The sequence below is a fragment of the Balaenoptera physalus genome, assembly GCF_965194825.1.
Source record: "Balaenoptera physalus genome assembly, contig: SUPER_5_unloc_1, whole genome shotgun sequence".
Taxonomy (NCBI): domain Eukaryota; kingdom Metazoa; phylum Chordata; class Mammalia; order Artiodactyla; family Balaenopteridae; genus Balaenoptera; species Balaenoptera physalus.
Window position 1 is genome coordinate 387,312 of NW_028126538.1, and position 17,551 is coordinate 404,862.

General features: G+C 40.3%; 1 protein-coding gene across 1 annotated transcript in view; it reads right to left on the reverse strand.

Annotated features, from left to right (window-relative positions):
- Positions 1–4,587: 4,587 nt before the first annotated feature.
- The window catches only part of LOC309662161 (contactin-associated protein-like 3), a 100,301-nt gene continuing 87,337 nt past the window's right edge, over positions 4,588–17,551 (reverse strand). The window contains exons 4-5 of the mRNA XM_082478868.1: positions 5,568–5,672; positions 4,588–4,723 (exon numbers count right to left, since the gene is read on the reverse strand). Of these exons, the coding sequence (XP_082334994.1) occupies positions 5,631–5,672 (42 nt within the window). The 3' untranslated portion in view covers positions 4,588–4,723; positions 5,568–5,630. The remainder of the gene's footprint in view (positions 4,724–5,567; positions 5,673–17,551) is intronic.

A 17,551-nucleotide genomic window follows, 5' to 3' on the forward strand; every position in this document is an offset into this window, starting at 1 on the left:
ATATTTGATTATAAATATTTTAATAGAGGATCTGTATGATACAACCAAACAAGACCTAAATCAATGGAGAGACATATCGCATTCATGGATTGGAAGACCCAACATAATAAAAGGTCAACTTCCAACAGAATTTTTTTGTCAACATGGACAAGCTTATTCTAAAATGTATGAACAAAAGGTAAAGGCAAAGGAACCAGAACAAGTAACACAATTTTGAGAAAGCAGAATATAGTTAGAGGATATTAAGACCTACTGTAAAGCTATAAGTAAGACAGTGTGGTATTGGTGGAAGGATAGATACATAGTTCAATGAATAGGATAGAGAATACAGAAATAGACACATGCCAATACAACAAACTTTTTTTTTTTTTTACGTAAGTTAAAAAGCAATATAAAAAGCAAAATCTCTAGTCCTTATAATAACCCTGAAAGGAATACAAATCTGTTAAATGACTAAGCAAGACCATACACTTAGTGGCAGCACCAGAATCAGAACACAGGTCTACCTACTCTTGCTATGACTGAGCCTCTTCCTCTACATCTCCTAAACGTCACTCTGAGTTGAAGAGGGGAAAGAAACGGGAGGCCACCGTGATGCCACATCCTGTGCTTTAACCAGTATGTTTTCTTTATATACTGGACCATCTATTTCAGATTTTATTTGAAGCAAGTTTTGGCTTGCTTCAGTATGTATTTCATTTTCTATTTATTACCCTCTTTCATTCATGGCAGACAGGCTCTAGAGGTCCTGAGAATGTCTGAAACAAAGAATGCTATAAAACACCTTAGTAACTCTCGAAAATGCTAAGTGGACCCTGAATCAAAACTTCAAGTTTCAGAGAACTTACAGCCACTAACAATCTGCAAAACAAACAAATAAACAAACAAACAACCCCACACCCTAGCAACTCTCAACCTTGGATCAAACTACAATATGTTGGAAGAGGTATTACTGAAAAGAGCTTGAAAGGGCAGCCTAAAAGGCAGAGGGTACAGAACATGGGCCATGTCCCTGTAAAGGGGACATGGTTCATAATATTGTGAATCAAGGGGCTGGTTCACAATACTGGTCATGATGTTCAAAACTGTCAATCAAAGAGAGGTGCATTATTATATATTTGCTTGTTGCTATTGCTTTTCTGATTAGAAGATACAGAGTCACTTTAGGTAACTTCCATTTAATTTAATATTTATCTTCATTTTATATCCGGGTCACATTTTCTACATTAAAATATAATCATAAAAAAAGTATATATATATATATATAAAATCATGCTGACTCCCCCCACCCCCTACACCCTCAGAGAAAAAAAGTGAAGAACTTTACACAACTTGAAAGAAAGATGGAATGCACAGAGAAGTTGCTATTGCACCCAAGTAACAAAGAACACAGAGAGACCAAACAGTAGACATGTCAGAAGTGCATAGAAGACAGCTCAGGGCTCGCAGCAGGAAGGAGGAGGAATTAAAAGACTAAAGCTTTTAAATGCTATCACTTGTGCCTCAAGATTACCCTGAAAAGGCAGATAGGTCAGAAAGCAGGACCAAACAGGGGATTTTCCAAAGGCTGCTATCAAACAGAGTTTAAAATATCCATAGATTATATATATATATAAAACTCCATACACAGAAGAGCTTTCTCTTCCCCACCTTGCCTCTAGCATCCGGTCAACACTTTAGAAACTTAAAACCACTGTTAGCATGTCCGAATGTAGAACCGATATAGGTTTTTTCTTTCTTAAAAAATTGTATCCCAACTCTTTCCAACCAACAATTCTGTTAATTATTTTCATTATGATTCCTCTGCATGGAAACCCAGTAAGGGATCATCAAGACAGGGCATCTCACTACTATCAGATCAATGCCAGTTGGGCAAAAGCTGCATGATTCTGTGTTACTCAGAGGGAGGGAGAATGGTAAGACACAGGAGTTGAAAGTCATCCGTACCAAAGAGGAAAAGGAAACTCCTTTTCTAATCTATTCATTAAACAGGAAACAGCAGGTGGACAGGAAAAGCCGTCTGCTTAGAGCAGACCCAGAGGCACACCGAAATCTTAAAACAAGTGCTCAGGAAAGCGTCTCGGCTCGGAGAGGAAGAGTCTTTCAGACCCTATCTTGTCCCTAGTTTGGAGATCAAAGCATTGTAACTTCAGATAGTGATACTCTGGAGGGGGTGGACAGGGAAGGTCTGAGAGACCCAAATAATGAGGACACTAGGCAGCTAACTACACCACTACGTACAAATACACACATCAGTACGAAAAGTTCACCTCCAACCCTCAGCTACTTTAAACAAAGCATTGCAGGTCCAGGTTTTCTGAACAGGGGATATTTTAAAGTCTGTTAGCAGTTTGAAACATTGCAACACTGGCACAATATGTTACCTATTCTTTGTTTTTAATTACAGGGCAACACAGTAAACTCCAACACAAAGGTGGGGATGGGCGAGTGCAAAAGGAATAAAGAAAACAGAACCAGTATTTCACAAGAGCATCGAGCCAGCGATGAAGTAGCAGCTAATGCTTTGCAGCGTCTCGAGGGTAGAATTCGCTCAAGGTGCTCTGAGGGATTCTCTTCAGCATTTCTTTGGGGAAGATTCGGAGCAGTTGCCAGCCAATGTCCAAAGTCTCATAGACAGTGTGCTTTTCGTTAAGGACCTTACAAAACATTGAGATTAGATGAATAAAGGCCAAGTACTTCCAACTTATCAGCGTTTTTCAAAATTTATTGTTATGGGTCTAGCACTGTGAGCATGAAGTATAAAAAAGAGACACAAAGCAGTCAGGTCTCCCAGGACTGGATGTGACCAAATGTGGAAATGAGGGTCTAGACAGTAAGTACCCCTGGGAATCAGAGAAAAGGGAGAAAGCCCGCAGGCGAGACGTTGGGCGTGTGCGTGCGTGCGTGCGTGTGTGTTTAACAACGGGTGGGATCTAAAAACACTCCACTGAATAATGGAAACTAGACCCAGAGTTTTGTCCAGAGAGTAGTGAGAAAAGCAGTTTCCCAGCAACACAGGCTGACCTGAAGGAGGCTAGTACAGATACTTAGAAGGCCTTAAATGCCAATTAAGCACCTGAATAGGTCCATGTGAAAGTTTTCAAACTTGCTATTGCTATTATTATTTTTAAAAGCAGCATCATTCTTACCCTGCAAATAAATCTCATTTTTTAACGAAGGAGTTAGAGTGGCTAGAGTTCTGCATTCTTTTCTCTACCAGAATAATTTTTATCTTTTTAAGATATTAAGGTTCTGCATAAATTTTTTTTTTTTTTTAGAAAACCCAACAATCATATGTTCTGGGGATTTTAATGTTACTTAAAAAATGTATCACACAAATAGAAAAGTGCACAAATCCTAAGTGTGCAGCTGATGCATTATTCCAAAATAAACAAACACATCGTTTGTAAGTATCACTGAGGTCAAAAATAGAGTTTACCAGCATTAGCAGGGGTGGCAGGGAAGAGACCAAACAAAACAGCTTGAAAGCCCTACACATGCTATGTAATAAAAACCATTATAGACTTTTTAACAGAAGGACAATCAATAAAATTAATACTAAATTTACCCCGGCAATGGCACATAGAGAGTCAGGGAGACTGGTGAAGATGCTGGCACTAACGGTCAAGGATGATGGGACAAAGGTCTGGACTAGGTCTTGGGACACAAAGAGTGGTCAGAGATCAGCAGCTTCAACGTCACCCAGGAACTTGTCAAAATACAGGCTCTCTGGCCCCACCCACACCTACCGAATCAGAATCTGCACTTCAACAGGATCCCTGGTAGATTCAAAAGCATATTCAACTTTGAGAAACACTGGCCTAAGTTTTTTTAATAGGAATGAAAAGAGAACAGGATAAGATGTTTCAAAGGAGAACAATGCAAATTAGCAAATATTTGATGACTGGAGAATACATGAAGAGGCTTAAGAATGCCCAATTCCTGAGCTTGGGCTAACTAGGGTAATGGTCATGCCAGAGGTAGACAGAAATTGAAAAGGGAATTGTTAGGCAGGTGGTCAGTTGGGAAAATACTCTGGCTCTCACCACGCTGAGCCAGAGAGGATGGTGGCATAAACACAGGCTTCCTAGCTGGAGATGTGGGATTAGAGCTTCAGAAAGAGGGTAAAGGCTCATACACAGGAAGTTAGTCGTCAGCATAGGGGAAAAAAAGCGCAGAAAGAACAGGTAATTAAGCCTTTGGGAACATTAACAATTAAGAAGCAGGAAGGTAAGAAATCAGGAGGATGAAAACAGATGGACTGGGAAAGTCCAAAACCCCCAAAGCCAGAGGAGAGCATTGCAGAGAGGTTAAGAGGGAGGAGACGCGGCAATGGAGGTAGGAGAGCAGAAGGCCGGTTGTAAGGAAGATAAAAAATAAGACAGGAGCTAAATAAAGGGATAAAGACATCGAAGGTAGAGGGGAAGGAACCAGAGGGCTAAGAACAAAGACATGGCAGGCGGCTGGAAGAACCTCTTCTCTCATCAGAAGGAAAACTGTATGGAGACCAATGTAAATTCTCTCAGACTAGGGAAGAAGTCCTCAAAACTACATATGATGCGGTTTCTATTCATAGGAAAATAGTAATCTTACCCTGAGCAATGAAGTTCCTCTCAAACTTCTGCAGAAATTCCAAGTAAAGCAGATCATCTGAGGTAAGGGCTTCTTCTCCAACTACGGCTTTCATGGCCTGCACATCCTTACCAATAGCATAGCACGCATACTAAAGAGAAAAGAAGGTTTACATGAACCTTTATAAATGGTAACGGTACTCTGGGCTATATAAGTGTATTGCTGTAGCTATCTTCACAGTATTTCACATTATTTCCAAACATAATTCACATATGCAAGTACTGGAAAGACTTTATTATACAGTAGTCTCACTAAGAAAGGAGTCTTCAGGCATGCAATACATAGACATTACTAACACTCTACAAAAAATACACTCCCTCAATATATCAATGAGCTTCCATTTTGTAGAGCATTTAAAAATCAAAACTTACACAATAGGAGAAATCCATCTCTAAATTCTATTCAAAAAAAAATATCTGTGTTATCAGTAGGTTTATTTATCATTTCTACTTTAAGGTCAAATGTATTTTTCTTTAATTATGCTTGGTATACAATCTCAGGACTATAGAAACCAAGGATTTCATAGAATATACACAGCTGTATCCCTTAGCGTTCTGGTGATTGCCTAATATGTTAAACAAAAAATTAGTTAGAATAGTCTTTCAGAAATACTCTATAATAAAGGTTACTACTAAAAACTTAATCGTCTTATGCCTTTTTTATTTAAAAACTACCTCATACAGCATTAGAGGTGGGTTTCAAGCATGTGATCTTTAATCTTTGTCATGAGCAGTTATCCTTATGAAAAAGACTGTTTGGCTCTAATGAATGTTTCTGTATTCCAGTCTTCTGTATTATATATTCTATATTAAAATTCTACTTTGATGGGGGGAGAAGAAAAGTGATATGGAAGAAAGACAAGAGGTATAAGACAGCAGAATGAACTGAGAAAGTATTCATTTCTTTAAACACAATCCTGGAGAAAACATACGTACCAGCTGGTTAGATACATCGGCATGATCCTTTCTGGTCATACCTTCTCCAATAGCCCACTTCATTCACCGAGACAACGAGGGCAGCACATTAATAGGCGGGTAAATCTTGGGTAAAAGGGGAAGGGGGAAAATATTATATTGAAGTACAAAATTCAAGCTTTACTGGTAGTAAAGGAGGATTTTGAAACTCATTTTTATTGCTTAAATTGCATAAAACTGCTACATTTGTTTCCTAGATGATTCCTAATATCTCTTCCTGGTAAGAAAAGGAAGTAAGAAACATTTTACAGGTTAAGATTTCTTTTTGAGAATCAAATCCAAAAAGTAAAATCTACAGAACAGTACAAGATTCTATTAAAAAACTGAATTTTCAACATCTGCCTACAATAGCAAATCCAAATGGTCTTCTGAACTCTGACTCATAAAATCACACATAAAAAGATTAACAAGAATTTCACCTAAAGGCTGATATCAGAAGCTGGCATCTACTAAAGAACCAATACAAAATCTGTTTTTGATTATTCAGTCATAAAAAAGAATGAAACCTTGCTGTTTGCAACATCATGGATGGACCTTTAGGGCACTATGCTAAGTGAAATAAGCCAGACAGAAAAAGATAAATACCATATAATCTCACATATATGGGACCTTAAAAAACAAACAAAAAAATGTCAAGCTCACAGATAGAGAACAGACTGGTGGCTGCCTGAGGCAGGGGATGAGTGAGCCAAATGGGTGAGGGAGGTTAAAAGGTACAAACTTCCAGTTATAAAATGAGTAAGTCATGGGGATGGAACTTTCACAGCATGGTGACTATGTACGTTAATAATACTGTATTGCATATTTAAAGGTAGCTAGAAGAGTGGCTCTTCAAAATTCTCATCACAAGAAAAAAAGTGTTGTAACTATGTGAGGTGGTGGATGTTAAGTGGACTTATTGCGGTGATCACTCTGCAACATCTACAAACATCAAATCATGACATTGTACACCTGCGACCAATGTAATGTTACCTCAATTATACCTCAATTAAAAAAATTTTAACAATAAAAGACAAAGAAAAAACTCTGAAAAATCTGTTCTTGTATTAATAACAAAAGTGTGTGTGTTTAACAACGGGTGGGATCTAAAAACACTCCACGGAATAATGGAAACTAGACCCAGAGTTTTGTCCAGAGAGTAGAGAGAAAAGCAGTTTCCCAGCAACACAGGCTGACCTGAAGGAGGCTAGTACAGATACTTAGAAGGCCTTAAATGCCAATTAAGCACCTGAATAGGTCCACGTGAAAGTTTTCAAACTTGCTATTTCTATTATTGTTTTTAACAGCAGCATCATTCTTATCCTGCAAATAAATCTCATTTTTTAACGAAGGAGTTAGAGTGGCTAGAGTTCTGCATTCTTTTCTCTACCAGAATAATTTTTATTGTTATATATATTATTATTATATGTGACCTGGAGGGAGTCACTCACTCTTTGAGACCTTGTTACAGGGAAGAACCAAATCTGACTACACGGTGGATCTGTTTCTTTTACTTTAACCTTTGCCTTCCGCTGCTTTTGTTCACTAAAAGGATACATAATGGCCTGCCTCTGGGAACCCTGTTCCTCTGTCTGAATGTTAATCCAAAGTGCCTTTGTTCAGAGAAACATACGGACTCTGTCCACCTGTGGATGGCTGCAATTAAAAAGAAATTAACACATCCCCTCCCTGAGGCTGGCCATTCCAGGGGATATTCGCAAAACTTATGGCCCTTTTACTTTACCTCCTCATCTCCTCCCTATCTCTGTGCTATAGAAGAAACTGGCATCCAAACCCCGATAAGATGGTTATTTTGAGACTTTAGTCTGCCGTCTTCTCGGTCTGCTGGCTTTCCGAATAAAGTCGTATTCTTTCCCTCAATGCGTCATCTCTGATTTATTGGCCTGTCGTGGGGCAAGCACAGCGAGCTTGGACTCGGTAACAACCTTAGTTTATCCGGATGCGGGTGCTTTGTACCAGGTGAACTCTAAAGTTTTCCCTTCTGTAGATAAGTTTACCTCAACACGTTCCAGAAGGGAAAAGAATAATCTCTCCTTCTGCTTGATTAAAGTAAGCAAACATCTACCTAAAGTGCACTTAAAATATTTGCTTTCCAGACATTTAGGTAATATATTCCGCCATGAAAATCTCAAGTTGTGGTCAATGTGTTGGAAAAAGTATGCACTTAATCAGTATTTCCAGTTTGGGTTTATGGCCTCTTGGTGGAAACAAGTCAGGAGAGTCAAAAGCAGAAAGAGATAACCATCTCCGTGTGTCCCACCACCTTCTCCTACAGCAAGAGGGAACCCACCTGCCCCATGGCTGAGCACAACTACACCACACAGGAACTCACAGCGCCTGGCCCTGAAATAATCCGAACCCCAGGGCCAATGCAGATCTGTGAAACTGGGTCCTAAATGCTGCTTTTAATTGACATGCTTTTGTTATCTGTATTGTTTAGACAGCTGCAACGTAAGCATGATAGAAATATTATTGAAATCAAGTATTTTTCAAACACATTGCTAAAGTTATAGGCTTTTACTTTTTTTTTTTCCCTCCTGCTTGAAATATTATTAATCTAGGATGGAACACAGCTCACCCTTCCTGTGCAGCAAAAGTACAGCTCAAGTTTCTCAATACTCTTTCGTTCCCAATCTTTCTAAATGATCAGGAAGAAAACATTTTAGAAGACATCTGGGAACATATCTTTTGCTGGCAAAGATGTTGAAAACAGAGAAAAAGTCAGAAAAAAATTACTTCCAGTGACATCAAGACCGTATTTTGAAATTGTTACCGACCAAGGTTCTTGGCGTCCTTAAACAATAAAAATTGATCAAAGGCCAGACAAGAAATTCAGGCAAGGCTTTATTGGGGCCCCTGCTGCAGCAGGGGGGAGCGAGAACAAACAACAGGTTCCTTTGCTTGCGTGCTCCCTAAGCGGGGGCGAGCTTGCTGCTTATATGGCAGTGGTCCCCAAACCTTTTTGGCACCAGGGACCGGTTTCATGGAAGACCATTTTTCCACGGACCGGCAGGGGGTGGGGTGGGGGGATGTTTCAGGCAGTAATGTGAGCGATGGGGAGCAGGAGATGAAGCTTTACTCGCTCCCCAGCCACTCACCTCCTGCTGTGCAGCCTGATTCCTACCAGGCTGCGGCCTGGGGGTTGGGGACCCCTGTTACATGGCGTGAGGGCAGGGGTGTGTCCAGGGGTCGGGCCAGAAGGGTGGCTTAGGTGGTTTGCCCACCGCTTAGGTGGTGTTGTGTGCAGGGGGCACGTGCAGTACCCTGCTTTTGCTCTGGGATCTTCAAAAGTGGCAGTTGGGTTTTTTGGTCTCTTTGTATCTTTTGTCCAGAATTTGCCCCAACTGGGCATGCACGTCGTTATTTTTAGTCCCATACAGTTTCTTTGTTATTTTGTTGCTCGAGGAGAGGTGTGTCGAGGTGCAAGCACTGCAACACTGCAGCAAAGGGCCCCAGGTCCCAGCAAAGGGTCCCAGGTCCCAGCCTGTCTCAAAATCAATATATGGCTGTTGAATACAATACTAGAACACTGCAAATAAAAGTATGTTATTTGATACATGGCACAAATTTAGTTCTGACAAATGAATTGGCTTCTAAACTTCAAGAGTAACACAAAAGAAGAAAATGAAGTATGCTTAGTGTTATTAAGGAATGCCTCAAAGGAGTGCTGGGTAGTGGGCATATTCTATTAGCAGCTTCAAGGAATTAAATAAATTAATGAAATTAAAGGAATTAAAGTATTTAACTGTGAGTCTAGACTGTTTTAGGACTACTGGGAGAATAGCACTAACCCAGTGGCCTCCTGTATATGTTGAAAATAGTAATATGCAAATTGGGTCATTTGTACAAAATTTAGGAAGATTTCTCATTAAGAAGTTCCATTGACTTAAAGTGATACCAATATGTGTTTAGTTCAACATTAAACTACTTCAAATGGTAGGGAATTCCTTTAACCTACTGTTATGTTGAAGCCCTAACCCCCAGTACCTCAGACTGTGACTGTATTTGGAGAAAGGGTCTTTAAAGAGGTGATTAAGGTAAAAGGAGGCCATTAGGGTGGGTCCTAATCCAATCTGACTGGTGTCCTTACTAGAAGAGGAAATCTGGACACAGAGAAGCACCAGGGAAGTGTGCACACGGAGGAAAGACCATGTGAGGACACAGCAGGAAGACAGTCATCTGTCAGCCAGGGAGAGAGGCCTCAGAAGAAACCAACCCTGCCAACACCTCGATCTGGGACTTCCAGCTACCAGAACTGTGAGAAAATAAATTTCTGTTGTTTAACCGTCTGAATGTGGCATTTTGTTACTGCAGCCCGAGGAAAATAATACTCTTAGCTTCTGGATTGGCCTGTGGTGGCCTTGCTGAGTGACTTGGATCGGTGAGTCCCTTCCGGCTCAGCCACAATCCGTTATACTCATGACCCTCAGGGTCTCACAAGGTTTGTATGCTGGGTGGGTGCCATGTTCACTACCACTCTCTAAGTCTGCCTTATTTCCAAAGTAGTTTAAGTTTCTCCTCAGACCATCACTGACCAGTCTAGTTCTGGCAAGCAGAAGGCACTCGGTGGCATTGTTGAAATTCAGGAAGTTTTCAAGTTTAATTGTGTCTGCCAGTTGAATTCCCGGAAGAGTTTGTGTCTGAGAAGGACCACGATGGTACCTCCTAGCTAACTCAGACCATCCTTAACCACATTCCACACCGTCCGTGCCTAACAGACACTTGTTCACTGACTCAATTTTCAGGGCCAATTGGTCATTTCTAGGCCTTTCCATTCTTTCTAGCGCAGGCTCCTTGTTCTCTCCCATAGAGAGGGCCAGTCCAGAGGTGTCCTCTATGAGCCATCGCTCTTAAGGACTCAGGGAAATCACCCTGAGTCCTTATTTTTGAAATGTGGCATCACTTATTTTTGAAATGTGACAGATTAAGCGCCTTACTAGGGAATGACCATTTCTTAGGTAATGAATGAAGGGCCTTGGTCGTGCCCTCCTCAGGAGCAGAGCCTCCAGAGCTTCAGAAGGACTTGGTGTGTTCTGTTCACCTTAGCGCAGGACCATGCTGGTATTGTCATGTAAGAAACTAAGGGTGTTAAATCAGATCATCTTATTAAAATAATAGAATATAAGATTGAAAGTAAGAAAGACTGAAGGAAAGGAAGAAAAAAAATCAGAACCAAAAGAGATAACAGTGATAACATCGCAGGCCTGAGTCACCATCCTGAGAAAGGCTTGCTGGTGTCTAGGCACCTGAATTTTGGGAGGGCTTTCACCACTCCCAGAATTGATAAGAGTGGCTCACTGCTGCCTAAGATGTTTATGCAAACAATGTGGTTGGTGCTGAACACTTGCTTTCCTTCTGGAATCTGGGATTTTGATATGTACCAGGGAGAGGGTGCCTACATGACCATCCCCCATAAAAGCCTGGGCTCCTAGGCTGAGGCTAAACTTCCCTGGTTGGCAACATTTCACACATGTTGTCCTCATCGCTGGAGGACTTAAGCGTGTCCTGTGTGGTTCCACTGGCAGAGGACTCGAGGGAACTTGCCTCTGGTTTCCTCCAGACTTTGGTCCACTTGCCTTTTCCTTTGTTGACTGTACTTTGTGTCCTTCTGCTGTAAGAAATCACAGCTGTGAATATAACGCTAGGCTGATTCCTATGAGTCCTTCCAGTGAATCATGGAGCCTGGGAGTGGCGTGGGGGACCCCAATACAGGAGTGATCACGGAGAACTGCCAGAGGCAAAGAACCCAGAGTGGAATGCAGCCTGGAGACATTCCCTATAGGACACAAGTCACCTCCATGAGAACTGCACAGAACAAGCTCTTAACATAGCGTCCTCCTTTCCACCTGTCACAGATGGGCCTTTCATAATAACAGGAGATCTGTTCTGCATTTCCACACTTTCAAGTAACAATCACAGGTCACAGGAAGACGCGTGACACAACATACTTATATATTCCAAGCGCTTTATCTAGTAACAGGCCAACTCTACGAGGCTTTCTCAAGATTTGGCTCTTTCGGTGATTTCATTGCTTCTGAGAATGAGATTATTATCTTGCGCTCAATAAAACATACAAACAAATAAATGTGTTAATGTCTGTACTAACTGTTAGATTTGGGTAGACTAGTATAGGCTATGTGTGGTAGGATTAATTCTTAGATTTGCCAAAGTCCAAAAGAAGAGAACCAGGTAAGCATCAAACTTCACACTTGTCATCACAAGAAAAAGAATGTGTAACAATGTGAAGTGATGTTTGTTAACTAAGCTTATTGTGGTAATCATTTCACAATATATACATACATCAGATCATTCTTTTGTACACTTTAAACTTACACAGTGTCATGTGTCAATTACGTCTCAATAAAACTGGAAAATAAATTTCACGCTAATGGTAGACATCTTGAACAAAAATTCCATTTTTAAATAATTTGTGAGGAAGAGTGAAAGCCACTGAACAACTAAACCCTTCTGAGACATTCCGTATGGATTTTTAACCTCTTTCAAGAGGCTAACTGTCCATTTTAATATTAGGGAAAAGTAGACAATCCTGCAACAGTGGAATGAAAAATTCCTCCATTCAAAATTTTCTTCTCAAATCAGAATATTTAGATTTATCCTACACTGTGTTTGTAAGGGAAACATACTTACTACCACAAGATTTTGCTCTCATTTATGCAAAAAATAGTAGCTCTCTTACAGTGTTTGTCACAATTTCGATTTCAGAGGAAGTGTTAACTTACATAGGATTTAGCCAAATATGTTTTAAAATATGTCAAGATTGGGACTTCCCCGGTGGTCCAGTGATTAAGACTTTGCTTTCCAATGAAGGGGGTGCAGGTTTGATCCCTGGTCAGGGAGCTAAGATCCCACATGCCTCAGGGCCAGAAAAGCAAAACATAAAACAGAAGCAATATTGTAACAAGTTCAATAAAGACTTTAAAAATGGTCCATATGAAAAAGCTCTTTAAAAAAAATATGTCAAGATCAAACAGCTGTTTTTAAACTAATTGTGTATTTAAAGCTCTTTTGGTAGTTTTAGTGACAAAATAGAGATGCTTTTTAAATTTGAGTTAGCAATACTGTTAAACCAAAATGATTAAGGTCATACGGTTCACACTGTAATTTCAAAATTAACTCTTACACAAGAGAAGTTAATCTTAGAATAGGACAAAGAAATATATATTTGAAAACTAAGTTTAAGTAAATGTGAAATAAGTCCTTTGCAACATATAATTGCCATTTCATAAGAAAAGTAAAAGGCTGTGTGTTAGTCAGAGCAGAGGTAAGACAATTCTCCATGGGCTTCTCACATTTCTGCACATCTTACAAACAGAAGCACCGACAGCCCTTTATGCTCAGCTATCTTTCCAAGGATGTTTATATAGAAAACAGCCTTGTAAGATAATGTCTTCTTCCAGAGGTAAGGGCAAGCATGCTTACCTCCCAAAAGATTCTGATTCCCTGAACTCTTGTATTATAACCCACTGTGTGTGCAGGCATCCATCTGGGCCTAGCCACACAGCCCCTGTGTGACTCAGGGTCAAGGAGAACCAAGGCAAATATTCGGATGCCCATGCTGGCTGCAGTGGTTTATGAGTAACCAAGTAAGTAATAGAGTCCTTTGTTTCTGACCCATAAGTCTTCTGTCTTCTACCTGCATCCATGGAAAACGGCAGCTTAACTTGTTGCAAATAGGGCAAAATCTCAGATACTCCAAAGTTCTGGATGGAAAGATTAAAGTTCATCTCTCAGAAGACTTACTATAGAATGCATATGAAAAGGTCTATGACTAAATAATCTATTTATTTCAGGTCACTATGCAAACATTTATATATTTTAACATATTGATCTGCTCAATATGTTAAAATATATATGTATGTTTGTGCTCTTTTGTTTTTTATTGATGCATGATTAGAAATTCTTCTTTGTTTCCTTTTTAAAAATGGTATGTATTGCATTGTTTTTTGATAGAAAATAACAATGAAAAAAAATGTAGTCTGTGGTCTCACTAGTCAGAAAATCCCTGGTGACCTAAAAAATAAATAATAGACATAGGCACACTTGGCTAGAAAATTCAAATAGTACAGAAAAGCTTAAGGAACACAGAAGCCACTCTTTCCAACCCAGCACCAACTTAACCATTTTTATGGCTTATTAAAATTGTCTGGGCTTTCCTGGTGGCGCAGTGGTGGAGAGTCTGCCTGTCGATGCAGGGGACACGGGTTCCAGCCCTGGTCTGGGAAGATCCCACATGCCGCGGAGCAACTAGGCCCGTGAGCCACAACTACTGAGCCTGCGCGTCTGGAGCCTGTGCTCCGCAACAAGAGAGGCCGCGATGGTGAGAGGCCCGCGCACCGCGATTAAGAGTGGCCCCGGCTCACCGCAACTGGAGAAAGCCCTCGCACGGAAACGAAGACCCAACACAGCCAAAAATAAATAAATAAATAAATAAATAATTAATTAAAAATGAATATCTGCTTAAAAAAAATTGTCTTTTACTTCTGCATTTACTGCTTCCCATAAATCCTTTCTTTTCAGATTTTCTGGTAGGAAACTCCACAATCTAAGACAGGGAAGGCATCAGGTTCCTGGTTTAGGCACGGTGGCCACCATCCCTCTGCCATGAGATCCTTCTCATCATTAACAATGTTCTAGGGAAGCTGCAGCTTAGGTTCCAGGCACTGGGGGAAACGTAAGCAAATACTTCCTCCTTCCTCTTCCCAACAGGGAAGTGTGCTGGGCCCACAAGACTCCAGTCCCTGTCACCTGGGGACACCCTCCCCTTTTCTCTTCCAAAAGGGAAAGAGAAAAAGATCTACCATGGCCATAGTTAATCTTCTGAAGAGCAGATCAGGAGCTTATTTTTGCTTTAACCATGTAGAAGCAGGATCAACTGAAGTCACTATTGTGAACTGATTACCATTCATTTTTAATTAAAATGTGACATAATAAAAAGCATGCATCTCGTTAACTATATGTCACATTGGCTCAGCTCTAAATTTTGCTACACCATATTCTATTCATGTAATTTCAGTCTTTGAGTTTGTTTCTGCAGTAAAATTTCCACCTACATAAAATTTAACAGAATTGAAGAAACATGTTATGTGTACAGCCAGGTCTTTATCATTTCAAAATGTTTATATCCATACTTCAGTATGCTTTGATGATCTTATTTTTAACCTCAGAGTACAGGTTGGACTCTTTAGATATGCAGATTAATCTATGATCTTGCGATTTCAGAGTCACAGGCAATGATGGTATCATTCACCAACCAATTGCTAGTGTCAGGAAGCAGACTTTTCTTCTGCCCTATTAGGTTTAGTAATTAGAGGCCTGCAAATTAAAATGACAAAAGATAGTTTAACAGGAGAAGAAGTTTATTCATATATATGGGAGCTAACAAGAGAAGTAACTATCTCACTAAATGTTTAAGTTAGAGGTTTATATATCTAACTTAGCAGAGAAAAGGAAAGTGGAAGAAAGGACTTCTATTCTTTTAGAAGAATAAATGAACGATAAGTAATTTTGTGATTATTTTGTGTCTGCACGTTCAAGGGGTCTTTCCTTCTTCTATGCGAATCTCCCCAGAGAGGGGATTTGTGGTAGGTTTACTCTTGATTTCTCTCCTGGGAGTAGACCTGTCTTGAAGAGGGAATCATAGAAGCCTCATTTCTCAGAAATGTCTGCTTTTCGTCAAATAAGGAAAGCTCTTTCTGCATCTGTTGATTCCCAAATGTTTTGAGCTTAAAATAATCTCCATACCAACTCTGAGGGTCCAACTGGGTCTCTAGGCATTCCTCCCTATATGTCCTCACTTGTAATGCTGTGAGGCAGTGCCTACTCTACCTTGCACAGATAAGGAAACTGGCTCAGAAGGACTCAGTTACCTGCCCCCGGTGAACAACTAGCCAGTTTCAGAGCTGGATTATTACAAGGGACATCTGAATCCATGGCCCAGCCTCTTAGCCCTTTGAGACATGATCACTCAAGAGATCTTAGAGGGCTTCCCTGGTGGTGCAGTGGTTAAGAATCCGCCTGTCAAGGCAGGGGACACGGGTTCGAGCCCTGGTCCGGGAAGATCCCACATGCCGCAGAGCAACTAAGCCCGTGGGCCACAGCTACTGAGCCTGTGGGCCACAACTACTGAAGCCCACATGCCTAGAGCCCGTGCTCCGCAACAAGAGAAGCCACTGCAATGAGAAGCCCGTGCATTGCAACGAGGAGTAGTCCCCGCTGGGTGCAACTAAAGAAAGCCCATGCGTGGCAACAAAGACCCAACACAGCCAAAAATAAAATAGAACAACAACAAACGTTTAAAAAAAATAAGAGCGATCTTAGAGCTCATGTGATCCAACCCTCTTTATGCTATAGAATAAATTTGTTTACCTCACTGTCAATCACTAAATCACTAAATGGGGGGTCTTGGACAATTTTCTCAGCCCATTTGTGTCCCGGTTTTTCCATCTGTAAAATGATTACAGTACTCACTTCAGAAGCATGCTTTGAGGAACAGTGCCAGCCACATAGTAAGTGCTAAGTATCTGCTCTTATTATTATTTACTTTATAGACATCAACACATTCTTATAAAATATTCCAAGACTAAGTGTACAGAATAAAACATGTAAATCATCTCTTACCCACCTGCCCACCCTCTTCCCAGGGGTCACCATCAGTGGATGTGTTTCTAGTCCTTTACCATCATAGTCATACCTATTTTTAATCTGTGCAAACACTCATGAGCTGTCTTCATGCATTTTAAGAGAAATGGAATCATATTTTGCAAATTATTCTCCAACCTCCTGTTTCCATTTAAACCACTCAAGTCTTATAGATCTTTCCATGTCAGAACATCTCAGTGTTGCTCATTCTTTTTTAACAGCTGCATGGTGTTATACTGAATGGACTTAAAATGATGTACCCTTCTGATATTGATAAGCTTCTAGGCAGTTGTGGGGCTTTTGGTTTTGTTTTTTTCATGTAGCTAGACAAGCCCTTAGTGATTATAGACATGTGGAAAAGCTAAAGAGAGCATGTTGTTCCAGAAAAGTTCACATTAATATACAGCAGAGACTCTTCTCTCATGATTGGCTTCGTGTCTCTCCAGCTCTGATAGATAATATCATCTAAACAAACATTTGGGGGTTTTTTTTTACCCATTTCTAGTGGGGCTGCACTTTTGGTTCCCTAACAACTTGCAGCTTCTGATCTGGGCAGAGTGAAGAACAAAAATAAAGGTGATGGTGGAGCTTGTGCCTAGGATGACACCCACTGGACTGAGATAATGAAACAGCCACTGAATGATGCACGTTTGACCCTGGGGATGTCAGAGGTTCCTAAGGGAGCTTTTAATGGGCTAGTATCACAGGGTCACTTTTTAAAAACAGGTTCTACTTAAGTGGGACTGCATCTTTCTGCATGTTTCTTTCTACCATCCTAGTTTCCTTCCAAACCAACGGGATGACAGACCATGCTACAATAACATGAACATGTCGGTTTACATGAGGGAGCAGGGAGTTTACCCTTATCTGGGGAATTCTGAAATAGAGACTCCTGGAGGCACTATTTCTACCTGAATGTTTTGCACACTGCTAACTAATCACTTCTTAACTGCATGAGAGAGGAGTTTTTCTATGTACCATTTCAAATCAGAATCCGATGGTATTTTACCATTAGGCAACAAAACATCAGCAGTTTCCAAAATTTAGTGAAATTTACAATAATTGAAAAAAAATTTTGTGCTAGCAAAAGTATCCAAGAGAGAAGAATCCAAGCCAGGAGCAAATATATTATCAAATTATTCATGAAATAATAATGATAATGATGTTGTGTGTTTGTGGAGAGCTTCCCATAAATGACGCCCTGAGCCAAGCACTTGGCTTAGATCACCTCACTTAATTGTCTCGACAGCGTAATCACTCTCACCTAAATATGAATTCAATCAGTC